This window comes from Salmo trutta, chromosome 15 (genome assembly GCF_901001165.1).
Source record: "Salmo trutta chromosome 15, fSalTru1.1, whole genome shotgun sequence".
Classification (NCBI taxonomy): Eukaryota; Metazoa; Chordata; class Actinopteri; order Salmoniformes; family Salmonidae; genus Salmo; species Salmo trutta.
This window is the reverse complement of record NC_042971.1, coordinates 6,415,225-6,434,474: the sequence shown is the minus strand read 5'-3', so window position 1 is coordinate 6,434,474 and position 19,250 is coordinate 6,415,225. Positions and strand designations below refer to the sequence as shown.

The following is a 19,250-nucleotide window of genomic DNA, read 5'->3' as shown; positions in this document are numbered from 1 at the left end:
ATTGTAAAAAACTAAAATCTTTGCTCACCGTTGTTGCTCCAGGCAGATGCACTACATCCATAACTAGTGGTTTCCTCATTAGCAGATATACTACATCCATAACTAGCGGTTTCCTCATTACCAGATATACTACATCCATAACTAGTGGTTTCCTCATTACCAGATATACTACATCCATAACTAGTGGTTTCCTCATTACCAGATATACTACATCCATAACTATCGGTTTCCTCATTAGTAGGGAGGAGTTTCTGCAACCAAATTGCATGTGCATCGCCCTCGTGCGGCAATTTTTAGCAAACACAGAAAGGGGCCTATATTGGAGACCAAAAGTCGCCTGGCACACTGCTTAGGGTTTCAATAACTTGAATAACTTATTTATAGCCTACAATCATCGATGTTACTATTAATGTGTATACAAGACAAAATATGACTATTGTTGCCCACTTGACTGTCTTAAGACAATTGTCAAATAATCATTACATTCATTACAGACGTCAATTGTTGTACAAAATCATGGTTACGCTCTGGGCATCACCTTTTACAGTGGATTTCCGCTGTTGTGGGCCTATAACCATTTGTCTGACTTTGTTGTTCACACAGGAGAGAGACGTCACTATCGTGGATCCTCTGGGGAGCCTCAACAACATCATGATGCTGATGAGGCAGCGAAGAGTTCCTCCAGATCAGAACACCTCAAGAAACACCAGCAGAGACCCACAGGGAAGAGAACTCACCGCTGCTCTGACTGTGGGAAGAGATTCACCTCCTCAGCAGACCTCAAAAGACATCAGAGAATCCACACAGGAGAGAAACCTTATAGCTGTGCTCAATGTGGGAAGAGATTCATCTCTTCATCAGGCATTACAATTCACCAGAGAATCCATACAGGAGAGAAACCTTATAGCTGCGCTCAATGTGGGAAGAGATTCACCACCTCATCTGGCATTAAAATTCACCAGAGAATCCACACAGGAGAGAAACCTTTTAGCTGCTCTGACTGTGGAAAGAGTTTTGGTACTTCAGGATGTTTAAAATCACACCAGAGAACACACACAAGAGATAAACCTTATAGCTGTGATCAATGTGGGAAGAGTTTTACTAAAGCTGGCAGTCTGACTAAACACCAGAGAACACACACAGGAGAGAAACCTTTTAGCTGCTCTGAGTGTGGAAAGAGTTTTGGTACTTCAGGATGTTTAACATCACACCAGAGAACACACACAGGAGAGAAACCTTATAACTGTACTCAATGTGGGAAGAGTTTCACGCAGTCAACCAGCCTGATATCACACCAAAGAACACACACAGGAGAAAAACCTTACAGCTGTACTCAATGTGGGAAGAGTTTTACTCAGTCAGGTGGCCTGAAATCACACAAGAGAACACACACAGGAGAGAAAGCTTATGGCTGTACTCAATGTGGGAAGAATTTTGTATCATCTGGCTATCTGAAGATGCACCAGAGAACACACACAGGAGAGAAATCTTATAGCTGTGATCAATGTGGGAAGAGTTTTGGTACATCTGCCTATCTAGAGATACACCAGAGAACACACAGGAGAGAAAACTTATAGCTGTAATCAATGTGGGAAGAGTTTTGGTACATCTGACTTTGCACCAGTGGACACACTGAGGAGAGAAATCTTATAGCTGTGATCAATGTGGGAAGAGTTTTACTCAGTCAAGCGATGTGATGGTGCACCAGAGAACACACATGAGAGAAACCTTATAGCTGTGATCAATGTGGGAAGAGATACTCTGATAAAAGATCTAATCAAACATTAGAAAATACATACATGAAGTTGTTTAATGATATCAATGAAATAATGTTACAATGTAGAACCCTAAACGTTTGTACCCAGGACTTCAATGCACCACTTCAAAATGTAGCTAGCTGTTTTCTACAAATTGTCCTCTAACCAGGGATGTACACATTATTCCCAGATTCCGTGTGGTTTTTGAGCTGTTAGTTTTAACAGGACGTGCAACCTCATCTCCCTCCTCTCGGCACAATTGATTTCAACATGATATCAATGAGTGATGACAAATAAGTGTTGTGTTCCTTTGTTTAGCGACCCCTACATTTAAATGTATCACTCAAAAATGTAGCTGACTGTCTTCTGCAGGTTGACCTCTAACCAGTGAGGTAAAATATATCTCCCATTTCCATGTGTTTTTTAGTTGTGTTAGTTTCAACAGCACGTACAACCTGATTTCCCCCCTAATTGATATCAGTGATTTATTGCTACTTGTCAAAACAACAGCGTTTTTGGTGCTTGTGCAGTTTATAAGAAGCTTGTTTGCAAAAATCCAAGTAATATTATTATTGTGGCAGATGTTTGTGTATATAGCACATTTTATGTTTAGGTTTTCAATATATCACAAACTGTTTATGCATATTGGTTATTGATTTGGACACCCCACCTAGCAAAATGTAATTGAAAATAAGACTATGCCCGATATCCAATATACATTCAGTTTTAGTTGAAAGTTGAGAAGATGTCTTTTCGGGTTGTTTTTTCATTCACTTGAAAACAACTTAATTTCAACGACTTCCAATATGTTAGGTTGTAGTTGAAAGTGAAAGTTGAAGATGTATTTTCTGGTCGTTTTGTCAATGACTTGAAAACAACTTCATTTCAACGTACTTGCAGCCTAAACACATGGACGCAGTATAATAAATTGGTCTATAATCAATTTTATTAACAATCCTACATCACTCCAGTATTTCTTTACAACATTCAAGTGCTATTTGTCTTTATTCCACTACTGAAGAAGCATGTCTCAAATCACCTCATATTTCAAACATTCAGCCTGACAAAAGATACATGTTTTATTATTCCATGCCTCACCATTAAGTTAATTATTGCCAATACATATTAACAAAGGGGTGTACATTTGGTTTTGATATTTCATGTTAACAATTCATGTAACATTTAGTAATCATAATTATTTATGCAACCAACTGACAATTTTTGGGTACAATTATATTGACATTGTTACCCTGCTTTTAGAATATCAGGGTTCATTCTCAGATGTACCAACCCAAATGTACTAGAGCATGACATTAGGGACTGGGCCCCGATCCAACAACATGCCTATCTAGTGAACCCTGAAAAGGGAGAGAAGCTCTGCAGTGAGGTGGAAAGTTACTACGGATATTGCAGGAGTTTCCTCTTGAAATTAGACATGTCTGTGGTAAGGACAACTTGGTTTCTGATTGTCTCAGATGTGGGCAGTCAAAAATATGTGTTTTCCGATCCAACAACATGCCTATCGAGATATTGCAAGAGTTTGCTCTTGAAATCAGACGTCACTAATACAATTTGATTTGATTTTTGTTTGGGCTCGTTCCAAGGGGACGAGAGTTCTAGAAGCTAGTGAGTTTTAGGAAGACGAGAGTTCTAGAAGCTAGTGGGATTTAGGATTCTATAGTAAGAAAAAATGAGAAAAATGATATAATTGTATATTATTATTTAGAAATACATGTTTTTTCTTGTTTTTAATTGTTGACAGCAAGTTGTTTTCTGTTGGTGGTGAGCAAACTGGTCCAACAAAAATATAGGATATATTTGTTGTCTTAAGTGGGAAGGTGTTACAGGCTTTGGTTTCCCCATTTATGTTTTGAAGTTGGACTTTAGCACGTCTAGCCCGTTAGCACGTCTAGCCCGTTAGCCCGTCTAGCCCGTTAGCCCGTCTAGCTCGTTAGCCCGCCTAGCTCGTTAGCCCGTCTAGCTCGTTAGCACGTCTAGCTCGTTAGCCCGTCTAGCTCGTTAGCACGTCTAGTTCCGTTAGCACGTCTAGCTCGTTAGCCCGTCTAGCTCGTTAGCCCGTCTAGCCCGTTAGCACGTCTAGCTCGTTAGCACGTAGGACGCACTGATTGGTGTCACCTCGTTAGTCAGTATGTGTTACACCTGTGCTGGCTTGTCCATCTCGTTAGTGGGAAGGTGTTTCACCTGAGCTGGTCCAGGTTCTATATAAGAGTGTCTGGCCCAGTGTTCCAGTTGTCTTGATACATGTGGAGAGTCAACACCTTTAGTTGCTCCACCTTTTTGGTTTGCTTCCTGTCTTTGAGTTTGTTGTGGGTTTTTCTTCTGTTTGCCTCTTCTTGGGCAGATTTAGTGGGTCTCATGGTGGGTGTCTTTTATGTCCCAGTTGTTACTAGTCAACTTTCAGAACCCCTCCTAAAAAACATGCTTATATTTTGGGTTGGATATTGCATCCAATTAATATTTTAATCAATGGCATTTCCTTAGAATGCTCATTAGTATTTCAGTTGTTAGTCTTCTGTTTTTTTTATCCTCTTATGTTTGTGTACTAAATATTTCTGTTTATTTTCATTGTTTTTTCCTGTGAAGCTATTGTGTTGCATCCATGTCTGACATGTGCTGTATAAATAAAGCTTGATTTCATTTGAACATATTGCAAAACTAATGAACCCAATGACCGACCAATCAACAGACTCTTGGTCCCTCTTAGTATGAAAATCAGTATCAATCCCATGTCAAAGGATTCAACTACTGATAACTGAAACAAACAAATGGATCAAACAGATCGATCCCACTTTTCCAGCTTGCTGAAGGCGTGGTGCAGTGGTAAACACCACCCCCGGCTCTACCAGGGGCTTGAGGTGGTCTCCCACAGCTCTGATTATGTCATGTTCTGTGGCCTTGCTGTTCCATTTCTTGACTGCCCCTGCAACACAGAAACACATTTAGTCATATTATATAAAACACTAAAAGTAATGGATATGGAGCATCTATGGCCTCAGTTACACCTGGCACCTAAATGTGACTTCTGTCATCCGATCACTCCAAGCTGCATTAGGTTCAGATCTACCAGGATGGGCCTTTGACAAAGTCTGGACACAGTCAGGCCACTGAATATGCATCAGCAATGTAAAGAGATGGGGTGAATGTGTGGGGACAAGTACATTCCACACAAATTACCATAATATCAAAGAACAAATGTGTGTGTCTGAGGGGAAATTAACTTTCATACAGCCAGAAGGGGTGAGAAATTACACCAATATCAGTGGACAATTTGCACTAATGTAAATAAACATAGATGATGGAACATATTCCCTTTAGCTGACGTGATGAACCGCTAAGGGAACATAAATATTTACCTTCTAAACCATGTGTGACCTCTCACCTCTCTGGCTGTAGATGTGTTCTTCCTAACCAGTCCCTCAACAACTCTCTGACTGAGCTCCACCCTCACTGGGTCTTTATGAGTCTAATCTGGTCTCCTTCAACATGGTGAGCCTCCTTATGAGTCTAATCTGGTCTCCTTCAACATGGTGATCCTCATTATGAGTCTAATCTGGTCTCCTTCAACATGGTGATCCTCATTATGAGTCTAATCTGGTCTCCCTCAACATGGTGAGCCTCATTATGAGTCTAATCTGGTCTCCTTCAACACGGTGAGCCTCATTATGAGTCTGATCTGGTCTCCATCAACATGGTCAGCCTCAATATGAATCTGGTCTCCTTCAACATGGTGAGCCTCATTAATTGTCTGATGAAAAAGAAAACCCACACACTGATCAGTATCAATCAGCCTTTTGTTTTCTTTCAAGTTATTAACTAATGATTAACACACACAAGTTCTCAGATGTGTGAGTGCTTTACCTATTTCTAACAGTATCATTTCAAATGGAGAAAACATCTCAGCAAAATGGAAACAATGTGGGAGGATTAGCAAATCCTGTTTCACTATCGAAATTACAAACCACATGCACAAGTGCATTGGACACGCCTATGAAGCCAATACTAATCTCATCATGTCTGCATTGGACACGGCTATGAAGCCAATACTAATCTCATCATGTCTGCATTGGACACGTCTATGGGCCGGCAGGTAGCCTAGTGGTTAGAGCATTGGGCCAGAAACCAAAAGGTTGGTGGATCGAATCCTGAGCTGACAAGGTAAAAATCTGTCGTTCTTCTCTTCCTCTGAACAAGGCAGTTAACCCACTAAAGTTTAAATGTAGCAGAATTAAATACCCACAACATTCATTCTGTGGGAACTAGATTGACTCAGTTCACAGACTGTCAGCCAGACAGTGATTGTGCATCAATATCATCAGACTAAATTAGAGTAACAACCAAATAAAACAGACAAACAGGGAATGTTCAATGACCCAAAAAGACACTATAGTTGATTGTGTGAATCCACTTTATTTCCTATCATAAAGAACAGCTGTGGAAATGGGCCGTGGATTTAGACGTCCATCTGACTCCACAAGACATGACTGAATAGTTCAATAGTGTCTAATCCAAATAAATCAGCACAATGTCAGGTGTTAGTGCAGGGCTGGAACAGAAACCTGCACACCCAGTAGCTAGATCTCTAGCAGCAAGGTTGGCCATGCATTTTGTAGGTCTCTGCATCGTTGCTTTTAACAGTATTGGTGTAGTCATACAACTTATTCTAACAGTAAACCAATAGCATATTCAGAGCATTTAGAAAGTATTCAGACCCCTTGACTTTTCACACATTTTGTTATGTTACAGCCTTATTCTAAAATGGATTCAATAATATTGTTTTCCTCATTAATCTACACACAATACCCCATAATGACAAAGTGAAAAACAGAAATACCTTATTTACAAAAGTATTTAGACCCTTTGCTATGAGACTCAAAATTGAGCTCAGGTGCATCCTGTTTCCATTAATTATCCTTGAGATGTTTCTACAGCTTGATTGGAGTCTACCTGCCATAAATTCATGTCAGAGCAAAAACCAAGCCATGTGGTCGAAGGAATTGTCCGTAGAGCTTCGAGACAGGATTGTGTCAAGGCGCAGATCTGGGGAAGGGTGCCAAATTTGTTTGCAGTATTGAAGGTCCCCAAGAACATAGTGGTCACCATCGTTCTTAAATGGAAGACGTTTGGAACCACCAAGACTCTTCAAACAGAGCAATCGGGAGAGAAGGGCCTTGTTCAAGGATGTGACCAAGAACCCGCTGTTCACTATGACAGAGCTCCAGAGTTCCTCTGTGGAGATGGGAGAACCTTCCAGAAGGACAACCATCTATACAGCACTCCACCAATCAGGCCTTTATGATAGAGTGGCCAGACGGAATCACCCCTCAATAAAAGTCACATGACAGCCCACTTGGATTTGGCAAAAAGGCCTCTTAGACCAGAAACAAGATTCTCTGGTCTGATGAAACCAAAACCTAGGCAAACAATTAGGGTTCTACATTGTAACATTATTAAAATACTCCTTCTAATACCACTACAATGTTAAAACATTCTACATTGTGAGATTTTATTTCATTGATATCATGAAACAACTCCTTCATGTATGTATTTTCTGATGTTTGATCAGAGATCTTTTATCAGAGTATCTCTTGTCACATTGATCACAGCTATGTGGTTTCTCTCCTGTGTGTGTTCTCTGGTGTATAGTCAGATGGCTAGATGTAAGAAAACCTTCCCCACATTGATTACAGCTATATGATTTCTCTCCTGTGTGTTTTCTCTGGTGTGATAACATGCTGCTTGAGTGAGTAAAACTAATCCCACACTGAGTACAGCTATAAGGTTTCTCTCCTGTGTGTGTTCTCTGGTGTACAATCCAATGGCTTGATGTAGTAAAACTCTTCCCACATTGATCACAGCTAAAAGGTTTCTCTCCTGTGTGAATTCTCATGTGTACTTTTAGTGAATTTGATCTTAAGTAGCTCTTCCCACAATCAAAACAGTGGTGAGATTTCTCTCCTGTGTGTACTCGCCGGTGAATTTCTGATGAAGATTTGCAACCTTTCCCACAGTCAGAGCAGCAGTGAGTTATCTTCCCTGTGGGTCTCTGCTGGTGTTTCTTGAGGTGTTCTGATCTGGAGGGACTCTTCTCTAACTCGTCAGCTTCATGATGTTGTTGAGGCTCCCCAGAGGATCCACGATAGTCACGTCTCTCTCCTGTGTCAACAACAAATTCAGATAGATGGTTAAAGGCCCACAACAGCAGAAATCCACTGTGAAAGGTGATGCCAACAGCGATGCCATGATGTTGTACAACAATTGACGTCTGTAATGAACGTTAAAATTATTTGACATTTGTCTTAAGACAGTCAAGTGAGCAACAGTCATATTTTGTCTTGTTTTCACATTAGCAGTAACATCGATTATTGTAGGCTAGAAATAAGTTATTAAAGTTGTTGAAGCCCTAAGCGGTGTGCCAGACAACTTTTGGTCTCCAATACAGGCCCCTTTCTGTGTTTACTAAAATTGGCGCATGAGGGCGATGCCCATGCAATTTGGTTTCAGAAACTCCTCCATGCTAATGAGGAAACCACTAGTTATACCAATACCATAGACCTACTATAGGACACATAACTTCACCTAACAAAAACATAGACCTACTGTAGGACCCATAACCTCACCTAGCAATAACAGAGACCTACTGTAGGACCCATATCCTCAACTAGCAATAACATAGACCTACTGTAGGACCCATAACTTCACCTAACAATAACAGACCTATATATCATTTAATATTTCAGGTGAAACATGGAAACTAAAATGTCTTTGATGACATTTCATAACCTGATCACCAGATAATTTTGTGAATAATCCCACTAGGCTACTCTGTAATGTGTTGTCATTCTAAATGTCTTGAATAAAGGAAAATAGCTCTGTGTGTTGAACAATAGCCTATCCATCAAGGAACAGTTCTCTACACATTATGAGAAAAGTATATCTGTGTCCAAACAGACTAACGAGACCCTACTGTAAATCAAGCAGACAATAACACATTATAAACATCAATTTGTTAGGTATGTTGGATCCAAAAATGGAGCACGGCATAACTGTCTTTACCAGAGTAATGAATGAAGAAGCACTTTGGTTGTTGTTGCATGTCTGATGTTTGTCATGTGACTGTCATTCAGAAAATGATTTCCTGGATCAGCTGATGATAGTTGAACATGTGACTGTAACTAAACAGCTACAGTATTAAGTATTATGTGTAATTATTGAAGAACCGCGTTAATGTCAGTGTCCATTTGGGTGTTGTCAATAAAGTTAAGGTGACTCTCGGTTAGAACCATTGGATTTAGCAAACTGAAATGAGTTAGGATTTCTGTGCCCATGAAAACTGTTTTCCCAGCTTAACAAAAGGAGACACTAAATGTTACATAGGTAGAGAGCATTTCAGAGATCTGAATACAAAAAACTGTAGGAACAGGAAAATAACCTAAACCACAAGGCCAAATCTATGATCAAAAACCAACTTGACAGAGCAGGAAGGATTTAAAAAAGAATAATGAATATTCACATGAAGATCAGTCGCCTATTGGATGACATCACGACTTCCCATCAAGCCAACTCCTTGAAGGCCTTACTATGACATCATTCACTCCTTCTAGTTTGCAGTTGTTAAAAAAACACTATTTTGCTCAAAATATTTATTTGTTTCCCTTTAGTGTGTTTATACTTTACTGTATTTATATCACTTTTCAACAGGAAAAGTTTAAAAATCCCTGGAGGACGTCATGAACAATTCCGACAGTACAAAAACATATTCAAGTGTAGAATGCCCTTTTAAAAATCACACATTAGTTCAACAACTGCAGAGTTTGTGTCCCTGTTTAATTAGATAGTACTCACTGTATTTACTGGTGTTAATCAGATCAATGTCCCTGTTTTATTAGATAGTACTCACTGTATTTACTGGTGTTAATCAGATCAATGTCCCTGTTTTATAAGATAGTACTCACTGTATTTACTGGTGTTAATCAGATCAATGTCCCTGTTTTATAAGATAGTACTCACTGTATTTACTGGTGTTAATCAGATCAATGTCCCTGTTTTATTAGATAGTACTCACTGTATTTACTGGTGTTAATCAGATCTCCAGTCTTCTCTTCTTCGTCCTCCTCTAATGTGACAGTAATCTCCCCCTCTTCATCCTCCAATCCAAAAACTGCATCTTTCTCTGTAACGTCTTTCTCTTCTTCTTTCACGGTAACAGCCTCACCCTCTACTTGTTTTTGTATTGTAACAGCCTCCTCTTCCTCCTCCTCTTTCACCAGACCCTCTTTCTCCGTCCAGCAGACCTCTTCTTTAACAGGAGGAGAGTAGTTTAGTGAACTCATGGTCGGGGATAATAGCTAGTTAGCATTAGCGACTAGACTAGTGCTAATTTAACCAGCCAGCTAGTTGACTTACAACGTAAATATTAAATTTAATGGGGTAGCTAGTTGTTTCCACATAAGTATGTTTAAAGCAAAGTGGTAAATAAACCACAAAATTGTCCAAAGAACTTGAATGTTCCGACTTTGTTGGCTAGCGAGCTACCGAGGTGGCTGCAGTTGTTGAAGAAGCGTTCCGTCCACTAGATTATACGTCACACTAGAAACATCGCCTGAAAGACACATATCGCCATCTGCTGTCTGGAGGGAGGAAACGCAGTTGAGGAGGGACAACTATTTTTATTCTTCATTGAATTATAATATTATAAAGCAGTTTAGGGAAACGTTTTTTCCTCTCCATTAAATATGAATATTATATCAACACGTACAAAGAAAAACAAGTGTTGTTTGTTTAGTTCAGATTTTTAATGAAAATTTAAAACAAACTTAACCTCTACTTCACATCTGTATTTCTGATTCAGTCAAATGATTATATATCAAAATAAGCACCTAGTTATTGGTACCCTTGATAAAGATGAGCTAAAATTACTGTATGAAATAAATAAATAAACTTTACCCACTACCAGGATATTTTAGCCCAACACCTGGTTACCTCTCTGCTAGGAGGCTGAAACTTGGCCATAAGTGGATCTTCCAGCAAGACACATCAACATCCACAAATAAATGGTTAATTGGGCACAAAATCAACATTTTCAATGGCCATCTCAGTCTCCGGACTTGAACTCCATTGAAATCCTGTGGTTTGAATTGAACAGGGCAGTCCACAAGCGCAGACAAAAGAAATTGAGGACCTGTAGAGATTCTGTTTGGAGGAATGGTCTAAGATCCCACGCAATGTGTTTTCTAATCTCATAAAACATTTCAGTATCGTTATCCTCCCAAGGGGAGGGTGCTGGAGTATTGAAAACATGGGTGGCAATAATTCAGACCCCTACCTTTTGAGAATTACATGTTACACTAAATCTCTTTCTCTGAGCAATTGTATTAGTATAAAATAATATAGGACTAGGTATAGGACTAGGTCTATACTGCTCCTACGTGGTGTAACAATACATCATGTAGATGTATATAATGAACAGACTAGGTCTATACTGCTCCTACATGGTGTAACAATACATCATTTAGATGTATATAATGAACAGACTAGGTCTATACTGCTGCTACATGGTGTAACAATACATCATGTAGATGTATATAATGAACAGACTAGGTCTATACTGGTCCTACATGGTGTAACAATACATCATGTAGATGTATATAATGAACAGACTAGGTCTATACTGCTCCTACATGGTGTAACAATACATCATGTAGATGTATATAATGAACAGACTAGGTCTATACTGCTCCTACATGGTGTAACAATACATCATGTAGATGTATATAATGAACAGACTAGGTCTATACTGCTCCTACATGGTGTAACAATACATCATGTAGATGTATATAATGAACAGACTAGGTCTATACTGCTCCTACATGGTGTAACAATACATCATGTAGATGTATATAATGAACAGACTAGGTCTATACTGCTCCTACATGGTGTAACAATACATCATGTAGATGTATATAATGAACAGACTTGGTCTATACTGCTCCTACATGGTGTAACAATACATCATGTAATTGTACACTACCGTTCAACAGTTTGGGGTCACTTCGGAATGTCCTTGTTTTGAAAGAAACTGTAAACAGTGTGCCAGCCTTCTTGTTCTTTAACAAAGCTTTTGTAAACAGTGTTTTTGCATGCAGCAATTCAACCTCCTCCTTCACATCTGACTCCAGTGATCAATCCAGAGCGTCTTCTTTTTTGGGGGAATCCCGATGGACGACGTCATCGAATAGGCCGTCATCACCACCACCGCCCACTAGTTAATTGTCATTCAGGTTATCAATGGGAAGAGCATTAGCAATATGTCCTGTCTGGTAACTTGTCTCATTCAATGGATTTACATTGGCAGGTGCACAGGGAGAAACCCCATTAAAACACTTTTGGAAGTCTTTAACTGTATCAAAGTTTGTGGCCTGTGATGTTGGGACAAATGATAGTCCCTTATTATACAAGAGACAAAATCCCCTAATTCTACAGCACAATGGCAGAGTCATGTCTTCAGTGTAAAACTAACAATGACTCAATAATCCTTCTGGGAATGTTATGACGTCAGAGTTATGGGCGGAGTTAGAAAGTTGGCTGTCAGAAGTACAGTTATACAATGTAAAATTACTTTTAATCTGTCTGTCTGCATATTTCAAGACATGGCATATGAGGGTGCAATGAGAAACTCGATGGTTGGACGAGACTTTTCTCGTCAATTATCTTAAATTGTCACGTCCTGACCAGCAGAGGGAGTAGTGGTGTAGTATTTTGGTCAGGACGTGGCAGAAGAAGTCTGTATGTGTTGTCTAGTATGTCTGTTTCTGTGTTAGTCTTGTGACTCCTGATCAGGAACAGCTGGGGATCGTTGTTCCTGATTGGGAGTCATATATTTAGGAGTATGTTTGTCACTTGGGTTTGTGGGTGGTTGTGCTAACACTGCTAGTCTTTTGTTTGTACTTAGCCTGTTAGACTGTCGTTAGTAATTATTGGTTTTCCTGTGGATGCTTTGCTCTTATATATTAAAAAGATGAATATCCACATTCCGTCTGCAGTTTGGTCCATACAACACGGTTTCAACTATTGTGACAGAACCACCCACCACAACAAGACCAAGCAGCGGAAAAAGGAGCAGGACGCTGAATATATGGACTATTCTGAGGAAATAGACTTCGACATGGACACTCGTGAGAAATGGACTTGGGACCAGATTCTGGCCGGAGAGGGCCCGTGGAGAAAGGCTGGTGAGGACCGGGAACGCTACCGGGGTACACGACTGGTGAGGAAGCCGGAGAAGCACCCCCAATGAATTTTTTGGGGGGGCACATGGGTAGTTTGGCTAGGCCAAGGAAGAGCCATAAGCCAGCTACCCGTGATTATGTGGAGGAGCGTATGGAGTGGAGGGCGCCGTGTTTTGCTGAGGTGCGCACTATCTCACCCATACGCACGCACAGTCCGGTGCGCGCCATTCCAGCCCCTCGCAGATGCCGTGCTAGAGTGGGCATCCAGCCTGGTAGGAGGATGCCTGCGCAGCGCATCTGATCGCCGGTACGCCTCCTAGGACCAGGCTACCCTACTCCCGCTCTATGCACGGCAACCATCAGGCCCCTGCACAGCCCAGTTCGCCCTGTACCAGCACCCCGCTCATGCAGGGCCGCTAGTTCCATCCAGCCAGGACGGGTTGTGCAGGCGGTGCGGTCAAGGCCACCTGTGCGCCTCCATGGCCCAGTCTTTCCGGTTCCCGCCTCTCGTGCTATCCCGGAAGTGAGTACATCCAATATGGCACGACCAGTACCAGCAACCCGGACCAAGCTTCCCATGAGTCGGCCTAGTCCTATTCAGCCTGTCCCCGCTCCTCGCACTAGCCCTAGGGTGCGTGTCTTCAGCCTGGTACCACCTCTACCAGCCCCACGCACCAGGCTTCCAGTGCGTCGGCCCAGCCTCAAGAGCCCGGCACCAGTGTGCAGTCCAGAGTATCCGGCACCAGTGTGCAGTCCAGAGTATCCGGCACCAGTGTGCAGTCCAGAGTATCCGGCACCAGTGTGCAGTCCAGAGTATCCGGCACCAGTGTGCAGTCCAGAGTATCCGGCAACAGTGTGCAGTCTAGAGTATCCGGCAACAGAGTCTAGTCCGGAACCGAAGGAGACTGCCTGCGACCCGGAACCAGAGGGGCCTGCCTGCGACCCGGAACCATAGGGGCCTGCCTGCGACCCGGAACCAGAGGGGTCTGCCTGCGACCCGGAACCAGAGGGGTCTGCCTGCGACCCGGAACCGAGGGAGCCTGCCTGCGACCCGGAACCGGAGGGGTCTGCCTGCGACCCGGAACCGGAGGGGTCTGCCTGCGACCCGGAACCGAGGGAGGCTACCTATGACTCAGAACTGAATGTGACTAACTGTGTTGTAAATGAGTCTGCCTACAGTGTGGAAATGAGGGAACCTGCCCACGAGCCACAACAAATTGAGTCTGTCTACGACCCGGACCCCAATGAGTCTGCCTACAAACTGGAGGGCAGGAGGCCGGAACCAGAGCCACCTCCAGGATAGGTGGGTTGGGGAGGGAGGGTGTAGCACAGTGCCGTCGTTGACGGCAGCCACCCTCCCTTCACTCCCTTTTTTGTTTAGGGGGTATTAATTTTTGTTGTGGTATTGGGGATTTTTGTGTTTTCTTTAAAGGTGCATTCCGGGGTCTGCACCTTTAGGGGGGGGGGGGGGGTACTGTCACGTCCTGACCAGCAGAGGGAGTAGTGGTGTAGTATTTTGGTCAGGACGTGGCAGAAGAAGTCTGTATGTGTTGTCTAGAATGTCTGTTTCTGTGTTAGTCTTGTGACTCCTGATCAGGAACAGCTGGGGATCGTTGTTCCTGATTGGGAGTCATATATTTAGGACTATGTTTGTCACTTGGGTTTGTGGGTGGTTGTGCTAACACTGCTAGTCTTTTGTTTGTACGTAGCCTGTTAGACTGTCGTTAGTAATTATTGTTTTTCCTGTGGATGCTTTGCTCTTATATATTAAAAAGATGAGTATCCACATTCCGTCTGCAGTTTGGTCCATTCAACACAGCAACAACCGTTACAAATATGCTTCTGTAAATAGGCATACTAGGTTATTGTCCTTCATCAGCCAGTTAGCTTCAACAGGACACATGTCCTACCATCAGCCAGTTAGCTTCAACAGGACACATGTCCTACCATCAGCCAGTAAGCTTCAACAGGACACATGTCCTACCATCAGCCAGTTAGCTTCAACAGGACACATGTCCTACCATCAGCCAGTTAGTTTCAACAGGACACATGTCCTACCATCAGCCAGTTAGCTTCAACAGGACACATGTCCTACCATCAGCCAGTTAGCTTCAACAGGACACATGTCCTACCATCAGCCAGTTAGCTTCAACAGGACACATGTCCTACCATCAGCCAGTTAGCTTCAACAGGACACATGTCCTACCATCAACCAGTAAGCTTCAACAGGACACATGTCCTACCATCAGCCAGTTAGCTTCAACAGGACACATGTCCTACCATCAGCCAGTTAGCTTCAACAGGACACATGTCCTACCATCAGCCAGTTAGCTTCAACAGGACACATGTCCTACCATCAGCCAGTAAGCTTCAACAGGACACATGTCCTACCATCAGCCAGTTAGCTTCAACAGGACACATGTCCTACCATCAGCCAGTTAGCTTCAACAGGACACATGTCCTACCATCAGCCAGTTAGCTTCAACAGGACACATGTCCTACCATCAGCCAGTTAGCTTCAACAGGACACATGTCCTACCATTTGAAATGATGGTGTGAGGAACACTTCCCTGCTGAAATATATGGGTTGGTCAACAGTACATTCCACTCTATATCAGATTTTCATTGATACACCGTTAACTGATTTAAAGTTAAACATAAAAACGAGTGATAGGTTACTGTTAGATAGTGATAGGCTACTGTTAGATAGTGATAGGCTCCTGTTAGATAGTGATAGGCTACTGTTAGATAGTGATAGGCTACTGTTAGATAGTGATAGGCTCCTGTTAGATAGCGATAGGCTACTGTTAGATAGTGATAGGCTACTGTTAGATAGTGATAGGCTACTGTTAGATAGTGATAGGCTCCTGTTAGATAGTGATAGGCTCCTGTTAGATAGTGATAGGCTACTGTTAGATAGTGATAGGCTACTGTTAGATAGTGATAGGCTACTGTTAGATAGTGATAGGCTCCTGTTAGATAGCGATAGGCTACTGTTAGATAGTGATAGGCTACTGTTAGATAGTGATAGGCTACTGTTAGATAGTGATAGGCTACTGTTAGATAGTGATAGGCTCCTGTTAGATAGTGATAGGCTCCTGTTAGATAGTGATAGGCTACTGTTAGATAGTGATAGGCTACTGTTAGATAGTGATAGGTTACTGTTAGATAGTGATAGGCTCCTGTTAGATAGTGATAGGCTCCTGTTAGATAGTGATAGGCTCCTGTTAGATAGTGATAGGCTCCTGTTAGATAGTGATAGGCTACTGTTAGATAGTGATAGGCTACTGTTAGATAGTGATAGGCTACTGTTAGATAGTGATAGGCTACTGTTAGATAGTGATAGGCTACTGTTAGATAGTGATAGGCTACTGTTAGATAGTGATAGGCTACTGTTAGATAGTGATAGGCTACTGTTAGATAGTGATAGGCTACTGTTAGATAGTGATAGGCTACTGTTAGATAGTGATAGGCTACTGTTAGATAGTGATAGGCTACTGTTAGATAGTGATAGGCTCCTGTTAGATAGTGATAGGCTCCTGTTAGATAGTGATAGGCTCCTGTTAGATAGTGATAGGCTACTGTTAGATAGTGATAGGCTACTGTTAGATAGTGATAGGCTACTGTTAGATAGTGATAGGCTACTGTTAGATAGTGATAGGCTACTGTTAGATAGTGATAGGCTACTGTTAGATAGTGATAGGCTACTGTTAGATAGTGATAGGCTACTGTTAGATAGTGATAGGCTACTGTTAGATAGTGATAGGCTACTGTTAGATAGTGATAGGCTACTGTTAGATAGTGATAGGCTACTGTTAGATAGTGATAGGCTACTGTTAGATAGTGATAGGCTACTGTTAGATAGTGATAGGCTACTGTTAGATAGTGATAGGCTCCTGTTAGATAGTGATAGGCTACTGTTAGATAGTGATAGGCTCCTGTTAGATAGCGATAGGCTACTGTTAGATAGTGATAGGCTACTGTTAGATAGTGATAGGCTACTGTTAGATAGTGATAGGCTACTGTTAGATAGTGATAGGCTACTGTTAGATAGTGATAGGCTACTGTTAGATAGTGATAGGCTACTGTTAGATAGTGATAGGCTACTGTTAGATAGTGATAGGCTCCTGTTAGATAGCGATAGGCTACTGTTAGATAGTGATAGGCTACTGTTAGATAGTGATAGGCTACTGTTAGATAGTGATAGGCTACTGTTAGATAGTGATAGGCTCCTGTTAGATAGTGATAGGCTACTGTTAGATAGTGATAGGCTACTGTTAGATAGTGATAGGCTACTGTTAGATAGTGATAGGCTCCTGTTAGATAGTGATAGGCTCCTGTTAGATAGTGATAGGCTACTGTTAGATAGCGATAGGCTACTGTTAGATAGTGATAGGCTACTGTTAGATAGTGATAGGCTACTGTTAGATAGCGATAGGCTACTGTTAGATAGTGATAGGCTACTGTTAGATAGTGATAGGCTACTGTTAGATAGTGATAGGCTCCTGTTAGATAGCGATAGGCTACTGTTAGATAGTGATAGGCTACTGTTAGATAGTGATAGGCTACTGTTAGATAGTGATAGATAGTGATAGGCTCCTGTTAGATAGTGATAGGCTACTGTTAGATAGTGATAGGCTACTGTTAGATAGTGATAGGCTACTGTTAGATAGTGATAGGCTACTGTTAGATAGTGATAGGTTACTGTTAGATAGTGATAGGCTCCTGTTAGATAGTGATAGGTTACTGTTAGATAGTGATAGGCTCCTGTTAGATAGTGATAGGCTACTGTTAGATAGTGATAGGCTCCTGTTAGATAGTGATAGGCTCCTGTTAGATAATGATAGGCTACTGTTAGATAGTGACAGGCTACTGTTAGATAGTGATAGGCTACTGTTAGATAGTGATAGGCTCCTGATAGGCTACTGTTAGATTTGGCAAGTGACATTTTAGAAAGATGATGTTGAACTTACAATGTTGCAAGGAGCAGCAACGGCCTGCAGCACCAACACATATTTATTACATCACAATCATTCATTCATACCAGGGATGGAAAGACACTCAGAGCTGTTAGTGCTGAATGCATTTATTTATTAACACCTTTATCTATCTGTTTTAGCAGTCCCATTGAGAACAAGGACTCCATTACAACTCACAATTACACAACAATCTGAATCACATTCTGAATAATACACGGAGATGTTAAGGGCTCAGTGAAGGGTGAAGAGGAACTTTGGGGATGGAAAGACACTCAGAGCTGTTAGTGCTGAATGCATTTATTTATTAACACCTTTATCTATCTGTTTTAGCAGTCCCATTGAGAACAAGGACTCCATTACAACTCACAATTACACAACAATCTGAATCACATTCTGAATAATACATGGAGATGTTAAGGGCTCAGTGAAGGGTGAAGAGGAACTTTGGGGATGGAAAGACACTCAGAGCTGTTAGTGCTGAATGCATTTATTTATTAACACCTTTATCTATCTGTTTTAGCAGTCCCATTGAGAACAAGGACTCCATTACAACTCACAATTACACAACAATCTGAATCACATACTGAATAATACATGGAGATGTTAAGGGCTCAGTGAAGGGTGAAGAGGAACTTTGGGGATGGAAAGACACTCAGAGCTGTTAGTGCTGAATGCATTTATTTATTAACACCTTTATCTATCTGTTTTAGCAGTCCCATTGAGAACAAGGACTCCATTACAACTCACAATTACACAACAATCTGAATCACATTCTGAATAATACATGGAGATGTTAAGGGCTCAGTGAAGGGTGAAGAGGAACTTTGGGGATGGAAAGACACTCAGAGCTGTTAGTGCTGAATGCATTTATTTATTAACACCTTTATCTATCTGTTTTAGCAGTCCCATTGAGAACAAGGACTCCATTACAACTCACAATTACACAACAATCTGAATCACATTCTGAATAATACACGGAGATGTTAAGGGCTCAGTGAAGGGTGAAGAGGAACTTTGGGGATGGAAAGTTACTGAGTGAGACAAGGGGAAGTGCAGAAAGATCATATTCTGTTCAAACATGTTACTGGTGAAAATTCATATTTCTAAGGAAGGAGGCAAAGGGTCACGTCTGGTTTCAGTTCCTGATAGGGCAGGCCAGTTGCTATGGTACCAGGACAATGAGGGATGTGGAACTCCACTCCAGATGAGGTCAGCAGTTGAAGAGAGAAGACACTGCTGGGAGGGGGGCCATTTGGGCCCACCCTGAA

The 19,250-nt window shown here is 41.6% G+C and overlaps 1 protein-coding gene and 1 long non-coding RNA gene across 2 annotated transcripts; both read left to right on the top strand.

The window, feature by feature from the left end:
- Positions 1-746: 746 nt before the first annotated feature.
- On the top strand, positions 747-1,707 carry LOC115148383 (oocyte zinc finger protein XlCOF22-like; the record flags this gene model as incomplete). The annotated part of the gene is made up of 1 exon (XM_029690283.1): positions 747-1,707. A coding segment is annotated over one exon (831 nt), but the record flags the coding sequence as incomplete, so codon positions are not given.
- A 14,423-nt stretch (positions 1,708-16,130) lies between these two features.
- Positions 16,131-18,161, top strand: LOC115148397 (uncharacterized). Its single transcript, XR_003866657.1, has 2 exons — positions 16,131-16,160; positions 17,925-18,161. It is a non-coding gene; the product is annotated as an uncharacterized LOC115148397 (long non-coding RNA).
- The last annotated feature ends 1,089 nt before the right edge of the window (positions 18,162-19,250 follow it).